This window comes from Falco peregrinus, chromosome W (assembly GCF_023634155.1).
Source record: "Falco peregrinus isolate bFalPer1 chromosome W, bFalPer1.pri, whole genome shotgun sequence".
NCBI lineage: Eukaryota > Metazoa > Chordata > Aves > Falconiformes > Falconidae > Falco > Falco peregrinus.
In genome coordinates, this window is record NC_073743.1 from 11,588,872 (window position 1) to 11,600,149 (window position 11,278).

General features: G+C 52.6%; 1 protein-coding gene across 1 annotated transcript; it reads right to left on the reverse strand.

The window, feature by feature from the left end:
• Positions 1-2,857: 2,857 nt before the first annotated feature.
• On the reverse strand, positions 2,858-11,063 carry LOC129783043 (talin-1-like). Its single transcript, XM_055792707.1, is given in 7 exon segments — positions 2,858-3,918; positions 4,575-4,700; positions 5,604-5,692; positions 5,695-5,773; positions 6,010-6,093; positions 6,275-6,352; positions 10,971-11,063. Coding segments are annotated over 7 exon segments (681 nt in total). The 3' UTR covers positions 2,858-3,786.
• Positions 11,064-11,278: the final 215 nt, after the last annotated feature.

Below are 11,278 nucleotides of genomic sequence, written 5' to 3' on the forward strand. Positions count from 1 at the left end.
CCCCAACCTCCCTGTCCATCTCCCGCATCACAGCGAGACAGGAGGGCCTTGGCTCTGCACAGGCTCCCTGGCACCCATCTCCCCACTTCCTTGCACCCTGGTGCCACTGTCCCTGGCACCCACAGGGACACCTGGCACATGCACATCCCATAGGGTGGCATTTCACGGCAACACAGGGTGCTGTGTCTGTCTGCTCTGTCTTTCTGCTCTAAATAAACTGTGTTCCACAGGCAAAAATTCAAACCTTTCAGATCCTGGCTCCTCCAAAAAATAACATGCATTTTAATAACACTCATAAATGCTTCTGGTACGTTCCCAGCTGCAGGGAAAGTTCTGGACCAGGGGGGATGGAAGGAGCCAGTGGAGGGGCCACAGGAGCTATGTGGCACATGGGGACACTGGGATGGGACAGGGACAGGATGGGTGCATGTGCTTCCCCAGCCCATCACCCTGGGACCACATCCAGCCCTTTACTGCCACAACTTTTTGGCACCAGTGTTCCAAGCAGAGAGGAACAAAAAGTTTTTGAAAGCTGGAGAAAGTGGCTTTCTAGGAGTGCTCAGCCCTGGGTTGCAGGGGGTATAGGAGGGATGGGAGCAGCCAAGGATGGAGAGGCTGCTGGCACCATGGAGAGCAGCTACTAATACTGATTAATTAGGCACATATTTGGACAAAGAGAGTCAGTAACTGCCAACATGTGGCTTCTGAGGGGAGGGGGAAGATGCATCTCCTGTCATTCCTGGGCAAGGATGGATGGCTTTCTGTGAGATTTTTTGGTCCGGAGCAACGTCATGGGCTCAGCACAGAGGAAAACAATGATGTGCATGGTGTGAGCAGCCAGGAAGGGCAAGGCAGGGCTTCAGCCCTCAAATGTCCCCCCTGAAGGAGCAGTTCCCCCTTGCTACCTGCTCCCCTTTGCTCCAGGCATCAGGGTTATGTCCAACTAGAACAGCTGAAGCCACATGGGTGTCTGGGCCCACGAGTCTGCCCTCAGAGCTGTCCTCTGGGGTGGCCTCCAGGACAAGGGGGTGCAGAGGGTTGTGGGTGCACATCCCTCCCTTTGCTGCCCCATGCCCAGCCCTACCCCAGGCTAAGGTCTCCAAGGTTGGGGATCTCCCCTCCATGTTCCACTCCAGTGTCCAACCATCCCTCCTGGGGAAAGGCTTGTCCCACCACCTAACAGGAACTTCCTAGTGCAACCTATGCCTCAGTGTCTCGCCCTGTCCCTGGGCTCCCTGAGAAGTTGGGCTGTGGCTTCCCTGCCCACCTCCAGCTCAGCCAGTTTTGAATCCCCACAGAGGTGCTGATGCCTCATGACTGCAGTGTCCCAGCTCCAAGCCCCTGTGCGTGCTTGCTCAAACCTGCCTACCAAAATAATCTCTCACCCCAGCAGGAGAGATTTAGGGGGCCAGGGTGAGTTACGCCCCATGTCCCTCCCCTGGTGTTTGTGCCACCACCTCTTGCCTATACCCTACCCAGCCTAGAGAACACAGCCAGGGTGGGTGGAGTGTGCATGTGTGTGTGCACATGCACTTGCAGCCTTGTGCCAGGGACATCGGAGCCCCTGGGGCTCCAGGGCTGTCTGGATGAGGCTGGGGCTGCTGCCATGCTGCACCTACTCGCCATCCTTGCTGGCCACTCAGAGGGGCCCTGTGTGCAGCCAATACCTGGGTGAGAGCCTGGTATCAGGTCAGGCCAGAACAGATTGTCAGGGGACACCTGGGAGGACTAGGATGCCTGCAAGAGCCACAAATTCACCCTGGAGCCTGGCCAGGGGTGAGCATCCCAGGAGGGGACAGCCCCTCTGCATCTGTCACAGCACTCTCCCAACTAGCCAGCTGCAACAAGGTCTTTTACCATCTCATACCAACATACTCTTCATGCCAGTCCCTCTGCTGCCTGCTCCTAGTCCCTCCTCACCTAAGACACATATCCTCTCATCTCTTCCTTAGCTGCTCTCTTTTCATTGGCTGCCCAACCACCTAACAGAACCAGCCACAGCTGCACCTTATCTACATCGGCCAACCCACCGCCCCTGAAGCCAGCCCACAGCTGTATTTTATCAATGCTAATTAACCCAGCTTCATTCCTCTACATGCATGCCCAGGGATGTGCCTGCAGGGGGACAGAGGGTCGTTGGTGGTGATGCTGCCATCGCTACTCATGATGCTTGTAGCTCATGCTGCTGTGGACAGGTCCTAGAGACAGGGGACACATGCCAGTCTAGCCATGTCCCTGTTCCACCCTACAGCATCCCTGTCTGCCCCACCACTGCTTGGGCACTCCAAACCCCTGCTGAGTGACAGGGTATGAACAGGTGGGGACATGCTCAGGACAGCTGCCACCCACACAGGTTGGCCCCAAGGGGCTATTTCAGGAAGTGACCTCAGTGCCAGCAGCTGGGAGGGCTCCAGACCCATTCCTGGTCTTGCTGCATGCCAGGCACTGCCGCTTCCCCACCGGTGGGCTGCTGGTGACCAGGGGTCCCCCACCTACACCCCCATAGCACCCTAACCAGGGATATTTTCAGCTGGTATCAGGAAAATTACCAGAAACCTGTCTGGTTCCCACCCTGAAGCCCCAAATCCCCCAGCAACAAAAAACCCAGGGCCCCCTTGTGCAGCAGTATCCCCCCAGCAGCACCTGTGAGGGTGAGCACATGGCTAGCAGCAGGAGTCCAGCCCGCCAGATGCCGAGGGCCAGGCCTGCCTTGAATATTTTCCATACTGTATAAGCACCCAGAAAGCATTCCCTCCCCTGAATCCTGAGGGCAGGTGCCTGTGGGCCTCTCTGCCTACCAGCCCCTCATTTCTCCTAGGAGGTCCCATTGATGTTGATACACAGGTGGTGAGAAAGAAGTAAAACTAGATTTTATTGATGAACATGTCTTTCCAAGGAGACATTGACACCTCCCAGGCCAGAGTGTCAGGAGGAAGCTGGTTTCCTCCAATGTTTAATAGGGGAAGCTTAGTAAATGTATGTTAAAAGCTGCAGGTTCGATACTAGAGAAACTAAAAAGTTCCAAAAATACTGCAGGTCTTGGAAAATGATGCAGGCACTTGGGAAAGAAGAACAGGGCAGAGCTGGCTGGGGCCACAAGGGGGAAAAGCCCGGTGGGAAGGCAAAGAGCAGCTCCAGGGGCAAACCCATTGCATTCCCCCACCCTGAGTAGAGGCAGTGCAGCTTCCAGACCTCCCAGGAGGGGCCCAGGCTGAAGAAGATGTTCATGGTGTGTGTGTGTGTGCATGCTTGATGTCTCCCAGGGAAGCTGGGGAGGAAGAGGGAGATTTAGCCAGCAATAGGGCACTGGAGGTGAAAGGCAGCTCCATGCAAGAGCTCAGTGAAGGACCACGCTGCTCCCTGCACCCCATTGCACAGAGGGCAAGCTGCCCGCCTCTCCCCTCCCATGCAGAGGAGAGAGAAGAAAGGAACACAAGTGGGAATGATGAATGCACATGGAAACATTCCCCATGCTGGGGAGCTCTCCAGCCCCCCAGCCTCTGGGTCTGGTGGGTGAGCTCTGAGCTGGCACAGCCCCAGCTCTCACTCCAGTTAGGCCCCTTGAGGTGCTCTGGCCATGCCCTAGGTGTGCATGGGAAGGTGGGCTGGGTGGCAAAGCACAGTTGCTGGTGCGGTGCCAATGAGTGGTGACTAGGTTAGTCCTAGCACTCTGGGTGCGGGCAGAGCTCTGGTCTAGCCCAGGCAGCCCTTTGTTTGAGGAAGGTTGTCTTAAATAGGAGTGGGTAGGCAGCAGTCTGTGTGGTAAGTGGTGGAAGGGTGCAGGACTCAGTTCTGCTCTTCATTCTGCAGCTCCAAGGGCGGGAATTTGTACTGCTGCTGCCGGATCATGGCCAGCTTTTTCCACGCCTCCTCCAACTCCTGCTCCTTGCGCAGCATTTTCTCTTGGGCAGTGATGATCTGCCAGAAGAGCATGGCGAGCACTCTAGGGTCACAACTGTCTCCATTGGGGATGGCCAGAGCCTCCGCTGTGGCAATGCTGAGCCCAGAGTTGGGCTCTTGGGCTGCTGCTTTTCCCCCATCACAGCCACAGTCTCCCTAGGCTGGCATAGCCCCAGGCATGAGGGCTACTGTCCCTACAGTGGGACTGCAGTCCTCCAGAGATAATGGGGAGCAGCAGAGCTCCTGGGGCTCAGCCCCACACACTCTGGGGAGGGTCTCAGCTGCAAGCCCGTGGCTGGGAGGCAGTGCTGGGATATGTGGCAGCCCATACCAGGCAGCTCTCACCCCTTACCAAATGCTCTGCCCTTCACGTGTCCTGGACACAAGGATAGTGAAGGCACCATGCCAAGGAGAAGCCAGGGCATTATGCTCCTGGGAGCATGCATGGTCACCGGCTGTGCCTGCTGCTACACACAGCAGTACAAGGATAAAGCCACAGCACTGAATTGGCACTGGGTGGGAAGGGTGCATCTGCACCATTTTTTTGAGGCTCTACAGAGATGTGCCCTGTGCCAGTGGGTGGTAGGACATGCTCCTGAGACAGGAGCACATAGGCTGTGGTGGCAGACAGCCAGAGCCACCTCTGCTCCATTGAGAGCGGCCCCACTCCTCACCTGTGCAATTCTCCCAACCATCTTCTCCTTCACCACCACTGTCTCATCATGATCCTGGAAGGCAGCTGCTTTTTGTGCTGCCTTCACCAGATTGTCTGATGCTCTCTTCACTGCATAGCCGGCAGCCTGCAGCAGGGAAGAGAGGGAGCAGCAGCCTAAGTCCCAGCCCCAGGGCACAACAGCCGCCTGGGGGGATGAGAAGGAACCCCTGCCTCAGATCAGACTGGCAAGCAGGAGGGCATGCTGGGAGCTGCAGGCAGGGATTCCTTTACACCAGGGGTCCTCAAACTTTTTAAACAGGGGGCCGGCCGGCGAGCAGGTGAAGTGGCAGGAGGTCATCTGCAGCTGCTTGGTTTCCCCCCCCAGCGGGGGGGGGAGGGTTCTGTAAATACCGGGGGCCGGATTGAGGACTCTGGGGGGCTGTATCCAACCCTCGGGCTGTAGTTTGAGGACCCCTGCACATGGCTTGCTGCTGCACTACTACTACCCACTCATAACCATGTCAGGCACTGCTGTTCCCAGCTGGGCTCTAGCTCCTGTCTGAGCTGGGGGGCAGGGACTGGGGGGCAGCCCTGCTGACCCTCCAGCCCTTCGCCCTGAGGAACCATTGCTGGAACCATGCATTAACCTCCCAACATGTAGGTATTAACCTCTTGTGTGCCATGGCCTCTGAGGATTGAGTGCTACAAAACATGCCCCCCAAACATTAACCTCTTGAATACCAGGGATCCAGTGCACACATTTCAGGCATTTCCATGCCAGTTCATCAGCCCTGAATGCCCCTAAGCTCAGCAGCCTAGCATCGCACATATGCCCAGCATGCAGTAGCAGTAAAGTCCAAGCTATCTGGAGCATGCACCCCAACAAGCTCCCCACTGATACACACAGTTAGGGAGCATGAGCCTTGGGGAGACACATCTGTTGTGGAGGGCCCCATCCTGAAGTCCCACGTGCCCTCACCCCACTCCCAACCACCTCTCAAGTAACCAGGAGGAGGCAGCTGGGGCTGGAGGTCAGCCTGGGACTCACCTGGAGCCAGTTCATGGCCTCTGAGTCACGGTCAGCCTTCACCTTGCAGGCCACCAGGAGCTGTGATGTGGAGGCAGCCACCTGCTTGGCTTCTCCTTGCTGGCATGGCCCTGCACTGCTGCATTGGTGGCTTCACACAGGTTGTTGGTAGCAGCAGCTACCATGCATGCCTGTGGCGAGAGAGGCTGTCAGGGGTGTGGCAGGAGCCTCCCCCAGAGAGGATATGCCCAGACTGGCCCCAAGGAGGTCATGGGATATGGGATGGGGATGACCAGCTTCCATGCCATGTCTCAGCTAGTGGGAAAGGGAGCAAGAAGTGAGGCTGCTTCTTCCACAGAGAAGTGCAGAAGCAGAGCATCCTCATCTTTGCAGCAAGAGCTGAGAGGAGGGTCCCCTCCCATCCCACAGGCATGACCTTGATACTCATGGCTGAAATGAGTCCCTGAAACCACTGTCCATTGTCCACTGCATTGGCAGGGATGATGCCCACCTGTGAGGCAGGAGAGGAGTGAAGCTCATTGCCCCACACACTCCTTGCCACAGGGCCTGAGGGCTGCAAGCAGCTCCGGGAGAAGGGAGAGCCCACCACAGCCCTAAATTTTCTTTCCCCCTTCCAGCCTTACCTTTCCTTGGGCCACTAATTCTCACTGGGCCACTGAGGCTGACTTCACCAGGGTGCTTGTGGCTGCAGCAATGGATTTGGCAGCTTCCAGGATCTGTTCCTCAAAGTTCAGGCTCTTGTCTTCTTGCTGCGGGCAAAAGTGGGGCATAAGTCCCAGTCAGGGGTGCTCGGACAGATGGGACAGAGAAGGAAGATGGTTGCAGGGGGCTGAGGGGGACACACATAGAGCTGGATTAAAGGCCATGGAGAGCAGGAGGGTGTGAGGCTGTGGATAACTGGCTAGCTGAAAAAGGTCTCATAGACATAGTCCAGCTGGCTGGACAAAAATGCACATCGCTCTCAGCTTATCTGAAGTAAAGCAAAAGTTACAAAATAACAGGAAGACTGCGGTGCGAAAAGAATGTTGCAGGTGGGAACAGATAACTACAGAAGAGAAACTAGGGGCGGGCTTGGTATTTAGGCAACTAACCAATAATGAGCTTAACTTTTGTAATATGTATGAGCTAATTATAACAAGGCATAAAAGGTGACTGTAAGGCACAATAAACGAAGTCTGCTGATCACTCATATTGAGTGACTGTGTCTTCCCTCCGTCGCGACAAATGGCGCCCGAACAGGGACCCTAGAGAGGGCTGAACCTGCGAGCCACGGTTCGGCGGAGATTCGGGTACCGGTCCTGAAAGCAGCGCAGGAGGCGGAAGGGCACAGTCCCCGCGCCCGGGAGCACCTACAGAGGGTCCCGCCGGCCACGCGTCGCCGAAGTCTCGCAAAGGCTGCAACAGCGCTGACGAAGGTATGGAGAGACAAGCGACGTACGATTCGCTCATATGCTTTTTAGAAAAGCGGAGCGTTCAGGACATAGATTGTAAAAAGGCATTACCCGGGTTATTAGCGTATGGGATAGCATCCGGGACCCCCGCGGCAGCGGCGAGCGGCGGCGCAGCCCGGCAGGCCCCGTCCCGGCCGCGGTTTCTCTCCGAGGCGGCACCATCCCCCCCCCCCTCCGATCGGCGCCATGGCGATGCAAGCGGCCAAGCGAGCTGACATCCGGCTGCCCCCAGAGGTCAGTCGGACCCTTTATATTCGGAACCTGCCGTATGAAATCACAGCGGAGGAAATGTATGATATCTTTGGGAAATACGGACCTATTCGACAAATCAGAGTTGGAAACACTCCTGAAACAAGAGGAACAGCTTAAGCTTCTCAAGGAAAAATACGGACTTGATTACAAACCCACAAAAAAAAAAAAAAAAAAAAAAAAAAAAAAAAAAAAAAGGTGCTTCAGATGTCACCTACAAGAAATGGGTTTCTGCCTTGAACTAGCAAACATCTCTGTGTTTAACGAGAAGCCTTTTTGCCTTGATGGAGATAATTTATTCTGTATTCTGTATTTATGCTGTATTCTGAATGTGGAAATTGGTTGGGACTAGGAGGCTGGCTTAAAGGCATTTTGCAAACGGGATTATTATTTTTGATCATTATTGTAATAATAGTTTCTTGATCAAAACCAGCCAAAATTATTTGTAAGCATTAGGCATATCTGAAGAGAATGCCTTTATTTGAATCAGCAGTTAAGGTGTAGTTTAGTCTGAGGCTGTGGTTTTATCTGCTTCTGGTGAATTTTTGAAGTGATGAAATCAGAGATACTAAGAGTTATGAGGTAATAAGGTAATAATCTAAGTAAGGGTGCTGTCTTTTATATCTACAAGTGCAATATGCTTTTATGTAGCAGAGAGAAACTTTGACAATAATGTTGCTTGAGCGAGATGTGCATGTGACAACTTGGGAAAAGGGATATCACAACTGGAGTGCAACAGTGTTTCTACGTCTGGCAGAGTGAAATCTTTCAAGGGCTGAGTTTAGACAGTCTAAAATAAATTGTTAGTATTCAGAAAACCCATCTTAGGCCTCTTTTGCTTACACAGTGTTATGGAAGTCAACTGCTATTGTAGAGAATTAATGATTTTTTAATACATATTAACAAATACTACTATTTTACCTTGAGGCAGTTGAGTGAGAAATACTCACGTGTAGCATTTGAGGGAATGTCAGCATAAATCGCACTTACAGTAAGACTGCATTTTTAATTACTGTACTCGTTAAGATTCGATGATGCCATAAGGCTAAGGCCTTTTATCACAGATTGGTTCTGAACTAAAAGGTGTGTGCACATGTAGATATGCACATTTGTGTTATTTTCCTTAATTGGCTACAAAATAATATAATTAGGTTGGGGACTAGATCTTGGGAATTTGTCTATTATACTTCTGTTTGTTAAGGAACGTGCATAACACACAGCACCCATGTAGGCTTGGCTTGTGGCACAGTTGTCAAATTTAGCATAGACATTCAGACAGATAAGCAACGTACTCTTCTTGTGTGTATCACCTACAAGCCATTATGGCTTAGTGTGTAAATCTGTATGTAACTATTGAAAAATCCCCTTATGAATGTATATAGCTTAGAACTAATTTTTCCCCTTTGTTAATTCTTTGATATCAATGAGGTATTCTTCAGAAATGTATGGACTGGTTGGTTGCATAAAGGCAGTTGTTATTTGGACAGAAAATTGTTAATGGTCAGGGATTTTCCACTAAAATATTTGCAAATATTCCCAGTCAAACATCAGTTTGGTTTCTTTTTGGGTTTTGAGCTTGCATTAGTCCAGGTTCAGAACTTTGAAATTACCTTTGAATTTTTTAAACTTTTTATATCACTGGAACAGAAAGAGCATCGAAATTAAAGCTTCAAGCTAACTTTATTTTTCAAGTATTTCAGGAATTATACTTCTGAACTGAGATTTTATAAGTTGGCTGTGTATTTTCCTGTGTTAAAACGCTGTTATTGAAAATGGTCAACCAAGCCTGTGTCGCCCAAAATAAAAACGGGGGAATTGTGGATAACTGGCTAGCTGAAGAAGGTCTCATAGACATAGTCCAGCTGGCTGGACAAAAATGCACATCGCTCTCAGCTTATCTGAAGTAAAGCAAAAGTTACAAAATAACAGGAAGACTGCGGTGGGAAAAGAATGTTGCAGGTGGGAACAGATAACTACAGAAGAGAAACTAGGGGCGGGCTTGGTATTTAGGCAACTAACCAATAATGAGCTTAACTTTTGTAATATGTATGAGCTAATTATAACAAGGCATAAAAGGTGACTGTAAGGGACAATAAATGAAGTCTGCTGATCACTCATATTGAGTGACTGTGTCTTCCCTCCGTCGCGACATGAGGCTGCCCAAGGAAGGTCCAGCTGAGGATGTGGGAGGCAGCAGGGGTGCAGGAAGAGAGACTGGCTGTTGGATGGGGCTTCCCATGGGTGACCCTTCACATCTGGCCAAGGCCCAGGCAGGAGAGCCCCAGCCTACCCCAAGCTGAGTATAGGGCTCAGCACTACTACACCTTGGCTTTAGCCCTTGGTTTCAGCTGCTCCAGCTTCTTGGCTGCAGCCTCAATGGCAGCTGCTGTCCCCAGCAGCATGACAGTGGGGTCTTCTAGGTCAACCCACTCCATCCCTAGAAAAACCAGGAAGTGAGGCAGGTTAAATCTGTGTACAACCTCATTTCTGACCTGCCCTACCTCCTCCAGTAGCTGCTGAGCCCTCCACCCTAATCTCAGTCTTTAGTCCTGCCCCTTTGAGCAGGACTTTTCTTTACCTTTCATGGCCTCAGATGCCTGGATGAGCTCAGTGATAGAGCTGGCCACATGCTTGGAGTAGCCTGCCAGCTGCTACTTCAGCTCACGAGTTGGCTTTTCCAGGATCTGTGGGAAAGGAGGAGAGGTAAGCACCTGGAAAAAGAGGGGGGCCCATTGGCCTGTTCAGGGTGAGCTCCCCAAGGAAGGAGAGTGGGATCCCCCAGCCCCACTGCATGTGTGTATGTATTGGGCATTGTCTGCAATGCTTTCTTGAGTGACCCTAGCTGGTCCCTGGTCTCCTCCTGCCCAAGGATGGGATGAGCATCCACAACTTCTGGGACATCTTGCAGACAAGTCCCTCAATGCAAGCCTTCCTGCATTCAGTGGCTACCCCCTCCAGTATTTCTCCCCCTTGCCAAAAAAAAAAAAAAAAAGTATTTCAAGCTCCAGAAGCATTTCCCCCTTGCTGCTCCCACATCCCAGCCTGGGAGGGCTGGCCCCACCAACGCAAGGTGGCAGGAAGAGCCACAGAGGTCCTTCACCAGGGCAGGGGACAGACACACACATACCATGGCATGTGCACGTGCACACACGCAGGGTCTGTATGTGCAAGCAGAGCTCACTGCTGGCCTGACTCACACTGCATAGGCAGCAGCCACCCCATCAGCTAGAGCAGGTGTGAGTACACATGTGCGTGCACACACACACCAGGGTCCTTGCAGACACACACAAGTGCCACCCCAGGGCTGGGTACACAGACACACCATGAGCAAGGCTCACGCTGAGGTTAGACACTGGCAGGCACCCCAATGTTGCCTTACAAGCTGACAGAGAGGGAGGGAGGGAGAAGAGATAAGACAGCAGTGAATGCCCTGGCTGGGAAACATGGGTGCTGGGGATGGGGAGCACAGGAAGGTGGGTGCTCTCTGGTGGGGGGTGAAGGGCAGGCAAGAGGAGAGGTAGGAATGAAGGATCAGAGGCCCCAGGTGGGGAGCCGTGCTGCCAGTGTTAGCTCATACTTCAGCCTCATCAGGGCCAGGGGAGCTGGGGTGCTGGAAGAGGCTGGCTACCCAGACCTAGAGGTTCCTGGGGCTGGAGGAGCCACCTACACTCAGAGCAGCCACAAAGTCACGGTTCTCCTTGCCCCCCTTTGCACTTTGTTTCTCCCCACTCTGAACTGCTTCGCTGTGGTCTTCAGCCATCAGATCGCTCTGCTTTTGAAGAGAGAAACCTATTGTTACCAAATACCAAGTCCCTGTAGAGGTTCAAATTCCTTCCCCTCCCCAGTGAAATATGCAGGCTTTCCCACTCTTCTGCCAGGAGCCACATTTTCCATTCTGAGTCAAATAACTCCCTTTCTCAAACCCTAACCATGCTTGTTCACGCTCCATGCAAGGTGCTGGTTCCCATGGGAACC